The sequence below is a fragment of the Tamandua tetradactyla genome, chromosome 1 (assembly GCF_023851605.1).
Source record: "Tamandua tetradactyla isolate mTamTet1 chromosome 1, mTamTet1.pri, whole genome shotgun sequence".
In the NCBI taxonomy this organism is placed as follows: Eukaryota; Metazoa; Chordata; class Mammalia; order Pilosa; family Myrmecophagidae; genus Tamandua; species Tamandua tetradactyla.
In genome coordinates this window covers 140,922,422-140,941,278 of record NC_135327.1, presented here as the reverse complement: position 1 = coordinate 140,941,278, position 18,857 = coordinate 140,922,422, and the positions used below count along the sequence as shown (strand labels likewise).

The following is an 18,857-nucleotide window of genomic DNA, read 5'->3' as shown; positions in this document are numbered from 1 at the left end:
TCCAAGAAGTGCAGCATACCCCAAAGAGAATAGATTCAAATAGACATACTCCAAGACATTTAATAATCAGAATGTCAGAGGTCAAAGAGAAAGAGAGGATCTTGAAAGCAGCAAGAGAAAAGCAATCCATCACATACAAGGGAAGCCCAATAAGACTATGCGCAGATCTCTCAGCAGAAACCATGGAGGTGAGAAGACAGTGAGATAACTTTTTTGTAAGGTGTGAGAAAGGAGTCCTCTTTCATACTTTCAGATATGTATATCCAGTTTTCCCAGCACCATTTGTTAAAGAGACTATTCTGTCCCAGTTCAGTGGACCTGACAGACTTGTCAAAATTCAATTGTCTAGAGATGTGAGTCTATTTCTGAACTCACAATTAGATTTCATTGATCAACATGTTTATCTTTAAGCCAGTACCATGCTGTTTTTACCACTGTAGCTTTGTAATCTACTTTACCTTTGCTTTTTTTTTCTCTTGGCATGGGCAAGCTTCAGGAATCAAACCCAGGTCTCCAGCATGACAGGTGAGAATTCTGCCACTGAGTCACCGTTGCACACCCTGTAATCTACTTTCAAGTCAGGAAGTGTGTGTCCTCCAACTTCATTCCTCTTTTTCAAGACATTTCTGGCTATTCAGGGTTCTTCACCCTTCCAGATGAATTTGATAATTGGCTTTTCCAATTCTGTAAAGTTGGCTGCCGGAATTTTTATTGGAATTGCATTGAAACTTGAAATCAACTCGGGTAGAATTGACACTTAAATGACATTTAGCCTTTCAATCCACAAACGAAGAATTTGTTCCATCTCTTTAGCTCTTCCTTGATTACTATTAGCAATGTTTTATAGTTTCCTGTGCATAGTCCTTTATATCCTTGGGTAACTTGATTCCTAGATATTTTATTCTTTTAGGTGCTATTATAAATGGATTTTATTTCTGGATTTCCTCCTTGGATTGCTTATTACTAGTGTATAGAAACACTATTGATTATTACATATTGAACTTGTATCCCACCACTTTGCTGAACATGTTTATTAGCTATAGTAGCTTTGTTATGGACTATTTGGGACTTACTAAATATAGGATCATATCATCTGCAAACAGTGAAAGTTTTACTTCTCTACTGATATGGATGCTTTTTATTTCTTTTTCTTGCCTAATTGCACTAGCTAGAACTATTAGTACAATGTTGAACAACAGTGATAAAAGTGGGCATCCTTGTCTTGTTTCCAAACTTACAAAGGAAAGCTTCCAGCTTCTCACCATTAAGTAGGATGTTAGCTGTGGGTTTTTCATATATGCCCTTTATAATGTTAAAGAAGTTTCCTTCTACTCCTATCTTTTGAAGTGTTTGGTCAAAAAAGGATGAATTTTGTCAAATGCCTTTTCTGAATCAATGAAGCTGGTCATGTGGGTTTTTTCCCCTTTGATTTGTTAATGTGGTTATATAACATTAATTGATTTTCTTGTGTTGAACTTTTGCTTACTTGGGATAAGACCAAGGTGATCATGGTGTATAATTCTTTTTATGTGCTGGTGTATAATTCTCTTAATGTGCTGCTGGATTTAATTTGCAAGTATTTTGTTGAGAATTTTTTCATCTATACTTACAAGACAGTTTGGTCTGTAATTTTCCTTACTTGTAGTATCTTTACCTAGCTTTAGTATTAAGGTGATGTTGGCTTCACAGAATGAGTTAGGTAGTAGTCCCTCTTCTTCAATTTTTGGAAGAGTTTAAGCAGGATTGGCATTAACTTTTTTTAGAATGATTGGTAGAATTCACCTGTGAAGTCATCCGGTCCTCGACTTATATTTGTTGAGAAGCTTTTGATTACTGATTGAATCTCTTTACTTGTGACTGGCTTGAAGAAATCTTCTATTTCTTATCAAGTCAGTGTAGGTTGTTCATGTATTTCTAGAACATTATTCATTCCATTTAAGTTATGCAATTTTTTGGTATATAGTAATTCATAGTATCCTCTTAAGATTTTTTTTTTTTTTTTTTTTGCATGTGCAGGTACCAGGAACTGAACCCAGGTCTCTGGCATGGCAGGTGCAAACTCTGCCTGCTGATCAACCATGGCCCACCTCTCTTAAGACCTTTTTAATTTCTGCGGGCTCAGAGACAATGATTCCCCTCTCATTTCTAATTGTATTTATCTGCATCTTCTCTATTTTTTGTCAGTCTAGCTAAGGATTTATTGATTTTATTGATCTACTCAAAGAACCAACTTTTAGTTTTATTGATACTTATTTCACTTATTTCAGCTCTCATCTCTGTTTTCTTTACTTCTGCTTTATTTGGGATTGGTTTGCTGTTCCTTCTCTAATTCATCCAGGTGTACAGTTAGGTCTTTGATTTTACCTTTCTACCTTTCTAATGTAGGAATTTAGGGATATAAATTCCCCTCTTAGTAATGCCTTGACTGCATCCCATAAGTATTTTCTTTTTTAAAAAATATTTTTACTGACAAATCTTCACATACAGTCCATACATAGGGTAGAATCAATGGCTCACAATACCATCACATAGTTGTGTATTCATTACCATGACCATTTTCAGAACACTTGCATCACTCCAGAAAAAGAAATAAAAAGAAAAAACTCATACATCCCGTACCCCTTTCCCCTCCCTCTCATTGACCACTAGTATTTCAATCTACCGAATTTATTTTACCCCTTATCCCCTGCCCATTATTTATTTATTTTTAATTTTTGGTTTTTTTTACGCATCTGTTCATACCCTGTATAAAAGGAGTATCAGACACAAGGTTTTCACAATCACACTGTAAAAGTTATATCTTTATATAATTGTCTTCAAGAATCAAAGCTACTGGAACATAGTTCAACAGTTTTCAGGTACAGCATATCAAACTTATATGAACTAACATTAATGACTGAACTTTGAGAGTTGAAATTAAGAACACATGTCGTCAAGAGGTAGAAATAAGGTTGAGCCCGGGTATTTGGTGCTGAAAGAATATAGATTGTACAACATGATTGACTGTAAAAATTCAGGGCCATGTACCTTCCCATGTGGCAGAGGTGTCCCAGGTGTCACCAGCCTTTCTTCTAAGAAGGTATCCTCCTGTTGATGCCTTATTATGGACATTTTCACAGCCTTAGAATTTTAACTTGTAAGCTAATAATTCACCATTGTAAAAGCCACTCCATTTCTGGTATATTGTATTTTGGCAGCTTTAATCAAACCAAAACAGATCTGTATTATAACATGGTAAACTACTTCATGCCCATAAAGACATGAGTTTGAACTCAAATTATATTTAATATACTCTTTATCAGGAGGACAAGTTACTAATAAACTTTAGAAAAGATGTCTAAAAACAACTGTGGTTTTAAATCAAGAGTTCTTAACCAAGGTCACATGAATGTCTAGGGTGTCTAGTTTTGTAAGCAAAATTTCATATACATGTAATAAGGAGACAATCATCAGATTTTCAGGGTTAGAATTATTATTAAAATTTAAAGGACATCCAATCTTCTCCTCCTCCCAAAAAAGTGGAGTAGCTTACAAAATTTTAAAAATACATATAACAGTTAAGTGTTTATATAGACCAGAAACTTTTTATAGAAGAAAAAATATACACTATATTTTAAAGTAAAATGCAAATATATGGCATTCTATGATTTAAGCGTCTGTTGCCTAAAAAAATTTACTTACTTCATTCTCTAAGTATGCTCTCATTAAATGTGGTATTGTGATACAGTTTGCTTAAATAATAAAGAAAGGAAGAGAAATAAAAAAACTCAAGTTCAATTACAGCTCAATTTATTAACCAACTGTTCTCAAGTGAGTTCCTCAATCTCTTGTTGTTTCATTGTTTCTTCCTTTATAAAATGGAGCTAATATGAGGATTAAATAATACAATGTACATAAAGCCTTGGCAAAGATTCTTGGTACATAATAAAGACTCAGTAAAAAAAAAAAATTACTATTATTGCTCTATAAATTCTATTACATAAAGCCAAATATATATTTCAAGTCCTTGAACCATGAAAGAAATTTATTTCAACAAGTGATCACTAATTATACCTAATGACAGAGTACCATATTTAAAACTTAAACAGATATCTAATCAAAGTGTTTCTATTTCCATATTTAAAAGTCAGTTAAATCTTGGATGGTGCAACGGTGGCTCAGGGTCAAGAATTCTGGCCTAACGAGCTGGAAACCAGGGTTGTATTCCCAGAGCCTGCCCATGCCAGGAAAAAAAAAAAGTCAGTTAAATCTTAAGATCTCAAGAATGAGTCTCTAGGTCTATAATACCCTTGGTATACCATTACAAGCCACTGGACTCACTTTTAGTTTTTCAAATTTTTTTTAGCTATTCTATTTGTAAGGACTGATATTTCATGACTTTTATTCTTTTACTCTTTATTTAAAAAAAAAAAAGAATAAAACATACTCTATCTTGAAATTATCATATGTGTCCACTGGAATTTTTTATAAATCTAAAGTACACAAGGACATCCCTCTACAAAGAATTATCCATCCCAAAATATTAGTAGTACCAAGAATGAGAAACTCTGGCCTACAATAATGATTTAATAGTGAAATGAATCATCACTACTGGATCATCTTCAGTTTTCTCCCTGGGATGTTTTGAAAAGATCTGGAGACATCATCTTTGTCACTATTTTAGCATTCATTAAACTAGCTGAGAATTCAGGATTTTTCATTATGCTAATAATGGCAAAAAGAAGAAAACAGACGAGAAATACACTTCAAATGATCAGATGACTAGAAAGATAAATGCAAAAAGACAGACAGTGGTATACTACATTCTAATTCTGATGATGACTGTAAATTGAAATCCCAGACTCAGCCTTCACAGGACAATATTCTAGATGAATCTTCTGCAACTCAAGCATCACTGAGTGAACAATATATTTCTAAGGACAAAAGGAACTATGGTATAGTCAACCAATCAGTCATTCAACAGGAAGAGACTTCATCATACAGTCTTTTGCAATGAGAACCTGAACTATCTCATTTTACTAAAAGAATATATGACAGCATTCTTTTATCTTTTATGACATTTTGGAACTAAATTTATTTGATAGTCATTATGTAGACAGACATTAAAGGTAGATGTTCAAGAAAAGGTGACCATAAGGAATCAAATTATGTAAAACAAACAAAAAAATCATTAGATTGATTATTCCAATCAGTGTGAATAAATCTAAAAATGAAAATGTTTTGCAATTATGAAGCAAAGAAGATAATTGTACTGTTTTCAACAAAATTACAAGCCTTCAAAGTCTGCAAAAGTATTGCATTCTGACCACCTAAGTACAAGAAGTACCAGAAGTAGGGCCACGGTGGCTCAGCAGGCAAGAACGCTTGCCTGCCATGCCAGAGGATCTGGGTTCGATTCCTGGTGCCTGCCCATATATTAAAGGAAAAAAAAAAGAAGTACCAGAAGTAATAATAAGGTAGAACCTAGAAAAGATGTATTTCAAATCTGGAATCAATATTTACAATATGGATATGTCCCAGGTTCATGAAGAACAGCTGATGAGCAGTTAGTTGCACTAAAAAAAACCACTGTCATTTCAGTATATATATATCTCCCCAAACAGGAAAAGATTGAACAAAATTTGGTTGTAATGTTTAAATTCTTATTAAGAGTTCTAATAAAGTTGCCTTTCATTATCCCTTAATTCTTCTATAAATTATTCATAACATGATTTTCAAATACTAAAAGTTTTCAAAGGACCCAAAATTGATGGCAATTTTTCCTGGCATACAGAAAAAAACCTCACGGTTTTCACTTCTGTGTATACAACCTTTTCATTTAGAGCTGAGACCAATTCTCATTTTAAGAAAATTAAATATAAAATGGTTAATTACAAAATAAGTCAAATTATATTTTGTTTTGTATGAACAACCTTAAGTAATGAGCTCCTTGGCACACTGAATAAATTAATATTTTAAGCATATTTATAGTGCATAAAGTTTTTTTTTACTATTTAATACATGGAAAATAATCATTTACAAAAACTAAAATTTCTTTAACATAATAAGATCTTAGAATACTAACAATATACTATTAATTTCATTACATACTTTGAAATGAAAAGCTAAAAGGAATATTGAGTGAAACCTTCAAAACTGCTTAGAATCTTTGTACTTTGAAAGCAGAACTGATTTCAGGTAAAATTCTTAAAGAATTTCTTTAAAATTCTGAAATGATATTCGATACTCTGAAAAACAAAAGAATACTCTAGTTTGACATGACAGTTAATAATTTAAGCTTCTTTTAATAATTGAAATTATAAAAAATATGTTTATACCTTAATGGACTGTAAGATGCTAGTCCCTTGTTCAGTTTCAATTTTACAATTATCACACTCAATTTTTTGGACTTTTACACAGCCAGACCCTGATGACTTGATATTCAAATCTGTAAGTAAAAATGAAAACCAAGTTAGTACTATGGTGAATGAGTGCCCCAAACATTTTAGAATCCATTGGAAATCTAGCACCGCTGCTTAGAAGTTATGTTCACAAGCTTGAACAGGTAGCGGAGAAGCTTAGACTACCTATAGGCATGCCTAAGAGTTACTTCTGGAGGATCTCTATTGTTGCTCAGATGTGGCCTCACTCTCTCTAAGCCTGACTCTGCAAGTAAAATTACTTCCCTCCCCACTACATGGGACATGATATCCAGAGGTGAAAGTCTCCCTGGTGACATGGAAGATGACTTCCAGGGATGAATCCAGCCCTGGCACTGTGGGATCAACAATTTCATCCTGACCAAAAGGGGGAAAAAGTGTAACTAATAAAGTATCAGTGGCAGAGAGTTCAAATAGAGTCAAGAGGCTACTCTGGTGGTTGCTCTTACGCAAGCTTCATTTAGACCTTGCTACCTGTCATAACCTAGCAAACCTCAATCAGGACCACTCCAGCCAATTCTAAAGAACACCTAGGGCAATATATGAGTCCACAAGGGTTCCATGCACTAGAGTAACTTCCCAGAAACTTAGAACCTCCAGATGGGTCCCTGGTCCAGGTAAGCCCTGAAACCTAGAGGGCCCAGCCTCCCTAGAACATCAGATAGTTCCATCTCCTTACCCCAGATTAGTGACAGATGCTTCCAATATGAAAAATTTAGAATGGCCATAGCCCAAACACCCCAAACAAATGACAGAAAGATCAAGGGTGATGGTGGAGTTAAATAATGAAGACAGGATTTAACAAATGAATATGAACGCTGAATCATCAAACTGATATTTCTTTTAGTCTCCAGTATCTTAAAGTAGCTAGAGGTAAAAACCTAAAATTGTGGAATTGTCACCCATGTCAAACTCTGAAATATGCTCTACAACTAATTGTGGTGCTATGCTTTGAAATTAATTGATACTTTGTATATATGTTATTTTTCACAAAAAAAGAAAAAAAAAGTCAATTGTGATGATAAAAAATATTTAAGCCTTCTAGCCTCCTATATACTGGAGAACCTAGCAGGGAAAAAAATCTGAGAGGATCGTACGGTAGCCCATGACAAACTCTGAGATCTGTCCTGTAACTACTTGCTGAAGAGTGCTTTGAAAACTATCGCTTTTTAATTTCTTTGCTTTGTATATGTTATACTATACAATAAAAAAGTTAAAAAAAGAAAACAAAAAGGTTATGTTCACAGTATTACCGAATTGTGGAGAGAGCATAATTGTCAACTCTCTCTAAAGTTAAAGGGTCTCCCCCATGGCAACAAGATCAAATGTACTGGTCTTCTATCAGTGTTTAGACTAGAACAGTTATTTTTGTTAACCTATATCATCTAAAAAGATAGGTTCCAATATTTCCTATTCACAATTTATTTTAATCATTTAATAACACTTATATACTACAAAGGATATCCTGGCACTTCTGGTGTGCAGAGAAGAAAGTAACATAGATGGAAAATAAAGAAGACAGGAGACTACAGTTAATGTAGACACTCCTGATTAAGATTATGGAAACTTCTCCCCCACTGAAAAAACACACATAGGCATTCGAGCAAGAATAAAGCAAGTTAACAAGCCATTACGACAAATCAGATAAGTCAGCTGATTCTCTCTTATATTCAGGAAGATTTAAAGATTTGTTCCTGGATTAGCATGGGTTAGTCACACAAATAATCAATCAGGATTTCAAATTCTCTCTCTAATCTTCCATACCAAAACTAATGATATGTCCATGCAGTTATATCAGAAGATATTTTAAGTAATTTTCCAAATGGGAAAAAATGCTGAAAAATAACATTTAAACTACACGGTTATGGGTAAATAACCACAGTATCTGAAGTGACTTTGGAAAATAAGGAGTCACAGATGCCATCCTTGGCTGTCAACTTATGCATCTCTGTATAATCTGATTATAAAGACACAGGGTAGAAAGGTAGAGAGAAATTAAGGAGAGACAGTGAGTGGTAGTAATGCTACTCTCACCCATTCACACTGAAGCAGGTAACAAACTGGGGGAACAGGTAGCATGAAGAAAACAGAGTAATGTTGATTTGAGGTGCCCACGTAATAAACACATGGAAATAGTTCGTTGGAAATGGGGTTCTGGCTCTAAAAGAGGAAACAACAAATTATAAGGTTTGAGAACACCATCATACATAGTATCCAATTTCATGTGTTTCCATAAAATCTTGCTTAGGCCTATTTCAATATGCAGTCTATTTTGTGCTATAATAATCATTGGCAAATCTCCCTCCCAACCCCAGATTGTTACATTGTTAATGGTAAGGTCTCTTATTCACCTAGGCTAATTAAAAGTTGGGATGCAATAAAGTGTTAGTGGTTGAGCAGTGTGATGGTTTGGGATATTGCACTCCAAAAAAAAAAAAAAAAATCAAAAACAAAAAACACGTTATTAAGCTTAATCTATTCCTGTGGATGTGACTCCATTATAAGTAGGACATTTTCATGAGTTTGCTTCAATTACAGTATGGCCCAACTCAATCAAGACAGGTCTTATTCCTAATAGTGGAGTCCTTTATACAATGCAAGAAATTCGGACAAATAGAAAGAAAGCCATAAGAAATAAGAAGCTACAAGTCAACAGACCTCAGAACCTGGAAGAGAAGGGAGAGGCCAGCAGAGACTGTATACGAACTGCTATGTGACAGAGGAGCCAAGGATCAAGGATCACTGACAGCCAGCCCTAAAAAACACTGGTCTTCTGGAAAAAAGCATCACCTTGATTTGAGTATCTCCAAGCCTCAAAACTGTGAGCTGATAAATTCCTGTTCTTTAAACTAACCCATTGTATAACATTTGCTTCACCAATGAACAAGGAAACTAAAGCAAGGATTCTGGAGTCAGTTCATATCCCAGCTTAACCATCAGTTTATATTTGAGCATTAGAAGGTAAATTCCATGAAGGTATGAATTTTTTTCTGTTTACTCACAATAAAAATTTGCTTTATGAAGCTGGCTGTATCTTAATCTGTATTTCTGAAAATGGAAACAATAGGTATTTACAGTGTAAGAAAGATTATCCTAGAAATGTTGGCTGCTCTTATTATGATCACCATCAGTACCATCATCATCAGCCTGGAAAGACCTTCCTAGAAGTGTTGCGTACACATGGATTGCACTAAGGAAAGTAACACGGAACCCAAATACCTAGGAAACATATCCTATGGACATAATCAATTGATGTTTCCCAAGCAGCCTTACCAGGCGTTTATCTTCAAAGCCCTGCTACTCTTGGAGAATTTATCTAGGCCGAAAAGAATGGTGATGTGCCACTAAGTAGTTAGGCCACTATTTTAAAACCAAACACTTTGCCTAGATTAGATATGGAGATTTTAATAGAGAGGGGTGTCCCTGGGGCAGAACCCCAAGGCTGTGATCAAGGAGAAATGTGGACGGACTGCCATACGATTGAACAGATTATCAAGAAACCTCAACCATGAAAAATAAACCTGCTTGCTGATGACAAAAGTGTAATGACAGAAACTGGAATAAGTGTCAAAGGAGACCAGAAGCGGCTTTACAAACGTTGCTTGACTTGAGTTCAGCCAATCATGTAATCATTCGATTTATAAAATTTCTACACCTAGGAACATAATTCCCAACTTTCAGTAGAACTGAAAAAAAAAGAGGCAGCTTCTCAAGGAGCCAACTAAAAATCTGGATAGAATGTCAGGTCCAAAGGGCGGCATTTACTATGTCCCCTGAATGTGCCCTGGGACCCGAAACGTTTTAACTTCACTTGCCAAACTTCAATGGCGCGTTCACCTCCACGGAGGCCTGGGGGTCTATGGTCTCAGACACGATGGTCATCTCCTTCTGCTCCTCGTCGTACCTCACCAGCAGGCCGTCCAGGTCCTTCACCCCGCCCTCCACGCCGCTCACCGCGACCAATACGCGGTCGGCGTCCGGGTAGGTGAGAGGGTCTAGAGGTCTCACGACCAAGTGGCACGGAAGCCGCGCCCACAGTCGGCCGAACGGGCTCACCAGCAGCGTCCATTCTTTCAGCGTCCGGCGCGCGGAGCAAGGCAGAGTGACTTCGGGCTCCGACTCCGGCCAGTGTTCCCCTCCACGCGAGCTGTAGGACCTCGCCTGGCAGGTCCGACACACCCCGCGCCCGGCGGCCTCGCCGACGCACACCCGGAGGTGTCGGAACAAGAGGCCGTAGCGCCCCCAACTCGTGCAGGGGCCGAACATGGCGTGCCCCTCTCGCGCTCCCTCAGATCGATTCAGTCACAGGGAAGGTCACCTGCCACGGTCGATGTGACCACTGATCCGCCTCAAGTCAAAGGGGAAACAGTTGCGAGGGTTGTGAAGCAAGAGCTAGCTCGCCCACGTTTGTGAGCAGATTTAAACCTCAACCATACAACACCCGGCGACAAAATGGAATTTCAACACTCTGAAATAGCAAAGCAGACCGGAACTCAGCAGCCACCAGTCCCCTTTCGCTAAGGCCGAGGGGATAGGTAGTTCTAGCCATCTCAGATGTCTAAGAGCACTAGGCAGCATAGAAACTAAATATCCCAGAAGGCAATGCTCAGCGTAGACTCGAGAATCTGGGTGGGTACTTGACTGGGTTCTGAAAGCAACACTCGCTGCCTCAAACCCATTGGCCATTGAAGGGGGCCGGAAGAAGCTAGATGGGAAATCCAACTGGCCAATGAAAAGTGCGGAAGGAGCAAGGTCGGCAAGTGTCTGTAGTCTCCTTGGATACCGAGGACGCGACTTCTTTGGACAGAGGGGGAGCTTTCTAGTGAGAACCAGGAGGCTAGAACCTAAAGAGAAAAATAAGACCCTAAATAAGGAGCAGGACCAAAGAAAGGAGAAGCTGCGCTTTTCAAGGTGAGAACTAGCAGCAAACTAGGAATTCAGTCTGGATGGTTAGATCCAAACTTCACTCAACTTGTGCGGAGTGTTGGCTAGATATAAAAAGCCGATTGGAGGCTTTTGAGGTAACTCCCTCTCGGGTAGTAAACACAGGAATAGCGTTAGAGTCTGGCTTTTTCTTGACTTTAGTTGATCGTAGGCCGGTCATTGGATATCTCTGGGTTTTACTTGCTCACGGTTAAAATAAGGACAACAGAGCCTTCCTGCCTTACCTCAAAGGGTTTTTGTAAGGATTAAATGAGGTAATGGTTGTGAACGTGTTGCATAGTCTACAAAAATGCAGTGTAATATACTGTATTTTTATTTTAAGAATAGCATTGACTTTTAAGTTACAAAGAAAAATATGAGCGATTACGACTTGTTTTCACAGCAACTTTGATTTATTTGGCTATCCTTAGTTTTAATGCTAAGTAAGATATTAAAAAGAGAGAGCCAACGTGGTGCTGTGGAAAGTGCAGGACACTAGGGACTAGATCCTCTTCCGGGTTCTGACGCTGTTCTGTCTTTGGACCTGTCTCTTCAACTTTAAAATAAAAGGGCTTTACTAAATGAGCCTATAAGTTATCTTTTACCTTTTATTAATTTTGGTGCAATAAAAAAATTAAAAAGAAAAGATTTATTTCCCCCTTTCCTGTGTCTCTTTCTTTCTGTGTCCCTACCTCTTCCTACAAGTTATCCCCCAAGTTGTTTAGCAAAGACACATGACAGTTTTTTAAATGCAAGAGCTGGAACTGAATGTCTTAAAAAAATAAAATAAAATAAAGCCCTTGGTCAAGTACAATGACCAAAATTACTAGGAGCAGTAGTGATAACGAGACAGAAAAACTGGGCTAAAATCCTCGTGGGCCGAAGACACAGAGTTCTTTGGTGACCATTACCTTTGTAAAAAGGCAGTATTCTCATAAGCTATCCTTTCGCTTCATTCTGCCCTCATAGGCCTCTCTCCCTCCATATTCTTTCTTGAGTGAGAACATGATAGGTGCTAACAAATGCCCACTAGTTTTGTCCTTGGCTTTGTTTCATTGTGTCATAAATATTCAGACTGGTTTTCTTCAATCTTTTTTTCTTTTTTTGCAAATCCATGGGCATAACTTTAAAAACAAAATTTTTAGGCTCTGATTTAAACAAGTTGAAAAGGTACTCAAGTTTTTCGAAGAAATGCCAGATATACATAGATTGGATACAAATCCTTGTAGATAATTCTTTTTCTGTGGTAATATTTCCTTTTTTGAGACAAATCCACGTTAATAGAATTGGCAACTAAAGTTGTCTGCGTGGCATAATCATTGTCTTCCTCTTTTTTAATAAAAAGCACAAATAAATTTGAAGAGTTTTATGATAATGAGGTGGGAAATGAGGAAAATATTGATATTAGGATTGATATAAAATAATAAAAGTTATTGATACTTTAAAAATAGACTAATGAAGTCTATTACATTTATTCCTGTACACACTTTAATAACAACTAATAAAAATACTACCTTCTGTCATAATTAACAGTGCTGAATGGTGTGTGAGTGTGATGGAAAGGGGAAGTTTAGAGTCATGTATGTCATCAGAAGGAAAGTTAGAGGTTAAAACATGGGAATATATAAAATAGTGAATCTTATGATGGACAACGTCCATGTTAACTGTACAAATATAAAAAAGTTCGTTTGCAAACGAGAGCAGGTGTATGACACTATTACAAGGAGTTAATAATAGAGGGGTATATGGGAAAAATGTACCAATCGCAAACTATGAACTGTAGTTAACAGTAATATTTTACTCTTCTTTCATCAACAGTAACAAATGTAGCAAACCAACTCTATGGGTCAATAATATGAGGGGATATGTAGTATGGGAGGATTAAAGTTTTCTTTTTTATTTTATTTCTTTTCCGGAATAAATGTTCAAAATTTGATCTTGCAGCTATGTGCCTAACCATGTCATGATACCGTGAACCACTGATTGTACACTTGGGATAGTTTCTATGCTGTGTGAATATATCTCAAACTTTCATTTAAAAATACTAAATTCTGCCTGTATAACATTATAGTTTTCAAAGCAGGTTCACATGTATTATCTCATTGTTTACTCACAAACGCTCTATGTTTAGCAAGAAAGCTATTATTATCCCCACATTATAGATGAGGAAACAGATTCAGAAAGATTAAGGTTAAAGAACAGAAGGTTTGTTCCTCTTTCCACTCTACCAAAACGTTCTTCTATCTTCCTGGCACTGTTGAAGAAAATAAGTTATTCATGGCATGAGTGGAAATTCATATTAATTTTCCCCTTGAATATAGTTTATCTGTAAACTCTTCAGTTTAAAGAAAAAATCGTTCTTGTGGTCATGAGCATATACTGCTTGTGAGAATATAAATTAGTATAAACTTTCCAGAGGATCATTCAGCAATGATAACCAAGATCCTTAAAATATGCATTTTGATATTGTACTTTTGGGGTTTTAAAGTATGCATGAAATTAAGGATGTGCCAAAAAGAAGTTCAAGGAATTTGTTTTCCAGTGTTATTTATAATAGTAGATAATTGGATCAATTTTAATAACCAGCAAAAGGGTATTACATAAATTAGTATACATCTGGAATATTATCCACCCATTTAAAATTTATGTATTTGAAGACTGTTCAGTGATATGGGAAATATTCCATAAGGTTAAATGGAAGAAGTAGAGTACCAAATTGTATGTATAATATGAACCCAATTCTGTAACAACAAGTTTAATATAAAACTATGTTGCATAGAAACAATTAGGGAAATACACAACTTGATAACAGTGGTGGGAGTATGAATGTTTTCTTCAGATTTTTTGTCATCAACAGTGAATATAAATTACCTTTATAAATTGAAAATTTTTTAAAGCATTTTTTATCATATATATTTTTTCCTAGCTGACTAAATAATCAAGTGGTTGGAAGATTTCTTGCCAGGAGGATTACATGAAATGTAAATACCAATGAATGGCTTACCTTGTTTAATGACATATACTCAATAATCAACAGCAGAGGGCAGGAGAGTGTTTTCAGAAGAAAATGTAACAAAGGGTTCACTAATTCAGCTTAAATGAGGGAAACCATCAGAATTTAATGCTACTATAAATTATTTTAAATGAAACATATTTTATAAGCTCTGTTCTACTTGTGAAATCTTACAAATTCAATGACTGAAACTAATACCTAACAATAATAATATTCTAATAGATGTGTGAGTAGTCCTATTTGAAATCTGCATGTTATTTATTTGTATGTAAATAATGCACAGGGAAAAGTATGTTATTTAATGTAGAATCAGATTTCCCTACTACACTTTAAACATCTTGAGAAGTTGCCTAGGTTACAAATAGTTTAGGAAGATTCTCATATTAGGGAGATGTAATGATATACACAAGAGTATTTAGTAAATTATTAGAACAATATGTGTCTGTGTCTGTGTGTCTTAAGGTGATATTTATTGCAACCGGGAGAGTTTACTTAAAATAGAAAAACTTCAGAATCTTGATCTAGACTAGAGTTCTTGTATGTGCTAATGCTTCATGCCATTCCTACAAGGTGGCAGCAGTGTTTCAACCAACCATTCATTAGTATCCTTTGAATTGAAAGTTCATTTAAATTTTTTATATCTTGATGCTATCCTGTTAGTTATGTAGGGAGTAAGTGTTTGCTTCCTGATAAATTTTTGCTTTTAATATTAAATAATTACCTTCTTTAGCCCTCATATTACATTTTGCCTTAAAGTATACTTTTATCTAATGATAATATCTATCCCTTTATTTTAAAAACATTCTCTGTGGGCAGGCCACAGTGGCTCAGCAGGTAAGAGTGCTTGCCTGCCATGCCCGAGGACCTGGGTTCGTTTCCCAGTGCCTGCCCATGTAAAAAAATAAAAAATAAATAAAAAAAAAACAACATTCTCTGACATTGTATTTGGGGCTTGTCTCTTATAAACAAAATAAAGCTAAATATTTAAAATTCGATCTAAGAATCTCTGTCTCAGCAGGTAAATTTAATCCATTTACATTTTTTGTACTTACTTCTACATTTATACTTATTCTTACCAAGTTACTATTTTCTATTTATCCTGCCTTTTTCTTTGCTTAATTTTCCCCCTTCATTTATGCTTACTTTTCCCCTCCATTTATGCCTTCTTTTAGTTTTAAATGTATTTTCTCTGTTCACCTTTTTCCGTATAGTAATTTGGAGCTTTTTTCTTTTCTTCTAATCATTATTCTTAAATATTTAGCACACTCCCTTGACCTAGCAAAAGTCTAATCAGTCAGTATCTTCATCCTACGCTGAAACAATACATAACCTTAGGATGCGGTAACATCAATCTTTTCCCTTCCCTCTTCCATGTTGTTTATTGCCTAATGTATTTAATGCCATCTTATTTTTAAAGTTGCAATTTAATTAGCTTTTATTATGTAGTTAGTATTATTTGATATATATAATATATAAGTTATTGTTGTTTTGTTTATCTTCAATACTTTCAATATAGCAACACATTTATCAGTTTATTTGCTCACCTAATTCCTTCTAGATTCTGTTTCTTTTACTAAATTATATCCATTTTATATATATGTATATATTCCAGTGAGAGTCTGTGACTGATTAATTTATCAGTTGTCATGGTCAGGTTCATGTGTCAACTTGGCCAAGTGGTGATACCTATTTGTCTGGTTGGGCAAGTGCTGAACTGTCTGTTGCGATGAGGATGTTTCATAGAATTAAATCATGATCATGTCGGCTGCATCCGCAGCTGATTCCATTTATAATCAGTCAAAGGGGAGTGTCTTCTACAATGAGTGATGCTTAATCTAATCACCGGAAGCCTTTTAAGGAGGATTCAGAAGGGACAGGCTCTCTTCCTGCTTCGGTTGGTGACTCTCTCCTATGGAATTCATCCAGACCCTCCATTGGAATCATCAGCTTCACCGCCTGCCCTGAAGATTTTGGACTCTGCATTCCCATGGTCATGTGAGACACTTTTATAAATTTTGTATTTGCGAGTGTTCCCTGTTTATTCTGTTTCTCTAGAGAACCCTAACTAATACATCTTGGTACCAGGAGTGGTTCTTAAGAAACAGAATCTTAAAAATGGGTTGTTATGAATGGTTTTCTACTCTGACTGGACTCAAAGTCACTAAGGACTCTGATTCCCATAATCAGAATGACACTACCAATCCATGGAGTGAGATGGCAAAAGAGATAGTCAAAATATCACCATTTGATTCTCCTAGTGCTTCACTTGTACGAAGCCAGGCTCTGGGGGATAATGTTTTCGACACTTTTACAGAGTTTTGTGGAAATAAGAGGTATAGAGATGTTGGCTGGTTGTTGTTAGATACACTGGCTACATTAAGGAGTGAAATGAATGGGCTTAAGGCTTCAAACGAGAAGCTTAAGCACTGTCTGACAGATGTAGATGAGTATCCTGAAGGAAAATCTTATTTCCTGTAGCCGTAGACTTGAGATCTCTGAAAATCAGACTCAGAATCTTATTGTTAGAGTAGCAACTTTATAACATAAACTGAAATCTCAATGTTGAATGGTCTCTTTTGTGAAAGTGAGGGCATTGATTGGAAAGGAGTGGGACCCAGAAAAATGAGATGGTGACGTATGGATTGATAATGATGCCGGGGGTGAGGTTGAAACCCTAGGTCATGCTGAGTCTTCTCTAGATAACCCTGTAATAGTTTGCCCTATAACATAACTGCCCCTCCTTCAGCCTGCCTTGAGGAGTTGGCCACCCAAACTCCTCCTGAAGGGATTAGCCCTAGAGTGATTAATCTTGTCTCACCAGATGAAACTACAAATGGAGGCCCTGAAGCAAATGGCTTGGAAGATAATTTCTAATTCTTTTCATGACCCACCCCCACCACCCCTCATTTCTTCCAGACCTGTAATTAGACTAAAGTCCCAACAGACCCCTAAAGGTGAGATACAAAGAATCACACATGAGGAGGTATGTTATACTCCAAAAGCATTGTGTGAGTTTTCCAATTTATATAGACAGAAATCAGGGGAATATGTGTGGCAATGGATTTTAAGGATGTGGAATAATGGTGGGAGGAATATAAGGCTTGATCAGGCTGAATTTATTGATATGGACCCACTAGGCAGAGATTCATTGAGTGTTATAGCTCGAGGGGTTGGAAAAGGTATTAACAGTTTGTGTGGATGGTTGGCTGAAAGATGGATCAAAAGGTGGCCGACATTACCTGAGGTTGAAATGCCAAACTACCCTGGTATAATGTAGATGAAGGGATCCAGAGGCCTAGAGAGATTGGAATGTTAGAGTGGATTTGTCATGCAAAGCCTGCTCTTACACCCCAGGAATGTCCGGAGGATGCACCTTTTCCTAGCACCATCCTCCCCGAAGAGCTCTGTGGTTGCACTTCTCTGTAGGTCAGATATTACTGTAGGAACTGCTGTCACTGAGCTGAAATCCTTAAACACAATGGGGATGATGGGATCTCAAGTTGGCAGAAACCAGAGGGCAGCACTTAATCACCAAAGACAGGGTAGATATGGCTATTATAATAGACAGCAAATGTCCGGCGCCGTCTCGCTCAGCTTCTGGTCCCCGGCCGACGGAGGGAACAGGAGGGAGAGAGAGGCAGACGCAGACAAACCGACTCAAGTGACAGACACGGGTTCGAGACACGCTGCAGTTGTGAGCACAGGCTTTTACTGGAGCTAAGCTTGCAAGCTCTGTTACAAACTCCGCGCGGGACAAAATACCCCGCGGGGGAACAACCTCTATGCGGCCGTCAGGTACGGCTCCCTATGGGTCGTCTCCGCTTTACCCCGTCCGGGTAAAGCTTATATACATAGTCAGGGTCCAATAAGCTAACGCCGCGTGTACGGGGGTGATTGGTAGGCGCGGTTTGAGCAGGCGTGTGTCATTTGCGGAAGCAGGATGTGAGCGCCATCTTGGCTCACTCGATGGGCGGGGGGAACTCTAGAGCAGGCTGCAGCGTGTCCACTAGGCCCAACCCGGGAGGCGGCTCTCCACATCTCCCCCTTTTTTATTTATTTTCACCCAGTGTCTCCATTGATGAGTGAGCTCCCGTGGACCTGAGCGGCCCACTACTTGTTTTGGTGCTTTGGGGAGTCTGGACTAGGCTTGCTAGGCACCAACCAGAATGCCTCCTCATATAGAGACCGGAGAGTCTGTGAACTGGAAACCACATAACTCTCCCTGCAGTGCTTCGCCTCGCAACTGGGCCAGGAGGGGGTTCGGAGAGCGGCGACCAGAGTCGAGGGTGTCATTAGATATCTCTGTGCAATGGCGTGAGTTTAGCCTGGCCAGGACCGTGACTCTGCCTAGAGATTATCTCAAGACTAAAATTATGACTACTGGTGCCGCCTTTTACACCTGGGACACAGCCATGGGCTTCGCTGCAGCTTTTGCTTTCGAGCGCCCCTTCCTGAGTGGCCGGGCGGCGTCACGGTTGTTACTAGGAGCATCAGGACTGAGA

General features: G+C 37.4%; 2 protein-coding genes across 8 annotated transcripts in view; one reads left to right on the top strand and one right to left on the bottom strand.

Moving 5' to 3' along the window:
- The window catches only part of FAM185A (family with sequence similarity 185 member A), a 180,376-nt gene extending 169,277 nt beyond the window's left edge, over positions 1 to 11,099 (bottom strand). For 2 of the 6 annotated variants that reach the window (XR_013174062.1, XR_013174067.1), the window contains exons 1-2: positions 10,235 to 11,097; positions 6,318 to 6,427 (exon numbers count right to left, since the gene is read on the bottom strand). Coding sequence is in view for 2 of the 6 variants with exons in the window: in XM_077156938.1 (XP_077013053.1) it covers positions 6,318 to 6,427; positions 10,235 to 10,685 (561 nt within the window). In the remaining 4 variants the exon portion in view is untranslated. Of the gene's footprint in view, positions 1 to 6,317; positions 6,428 to 10,234 lie in introns of all 6 variants that reach the window. The other 4 variants (XR_013174061.1, XR_013174059.1, XM_077156938.1 and 1 more) reach the window with 3 other exon arrangements.
- A 53-nt stretch (positions 11,100 to 11,152) lies between these two features.
- Positions 11,153 to 18,857, top strand: part of CCDC146 (coiled-coil domain containing 146) — a 176,189-nt gene continuing 168,484 nt past the window's right edge. Inside the window, exon 1 of one of the 2 annotated variants that reach the window (XM_077155844.1) lies at positions 11,153 to 11,330. The gene's annotated coding sequence lies outside the window, so the exon portion shown is untranslated. The remainder of the gene's footprint in view (positions 11,331 to 18,857) is intronic. The other variant, XM_077155834.1, reaches the window with a different exon arrangement.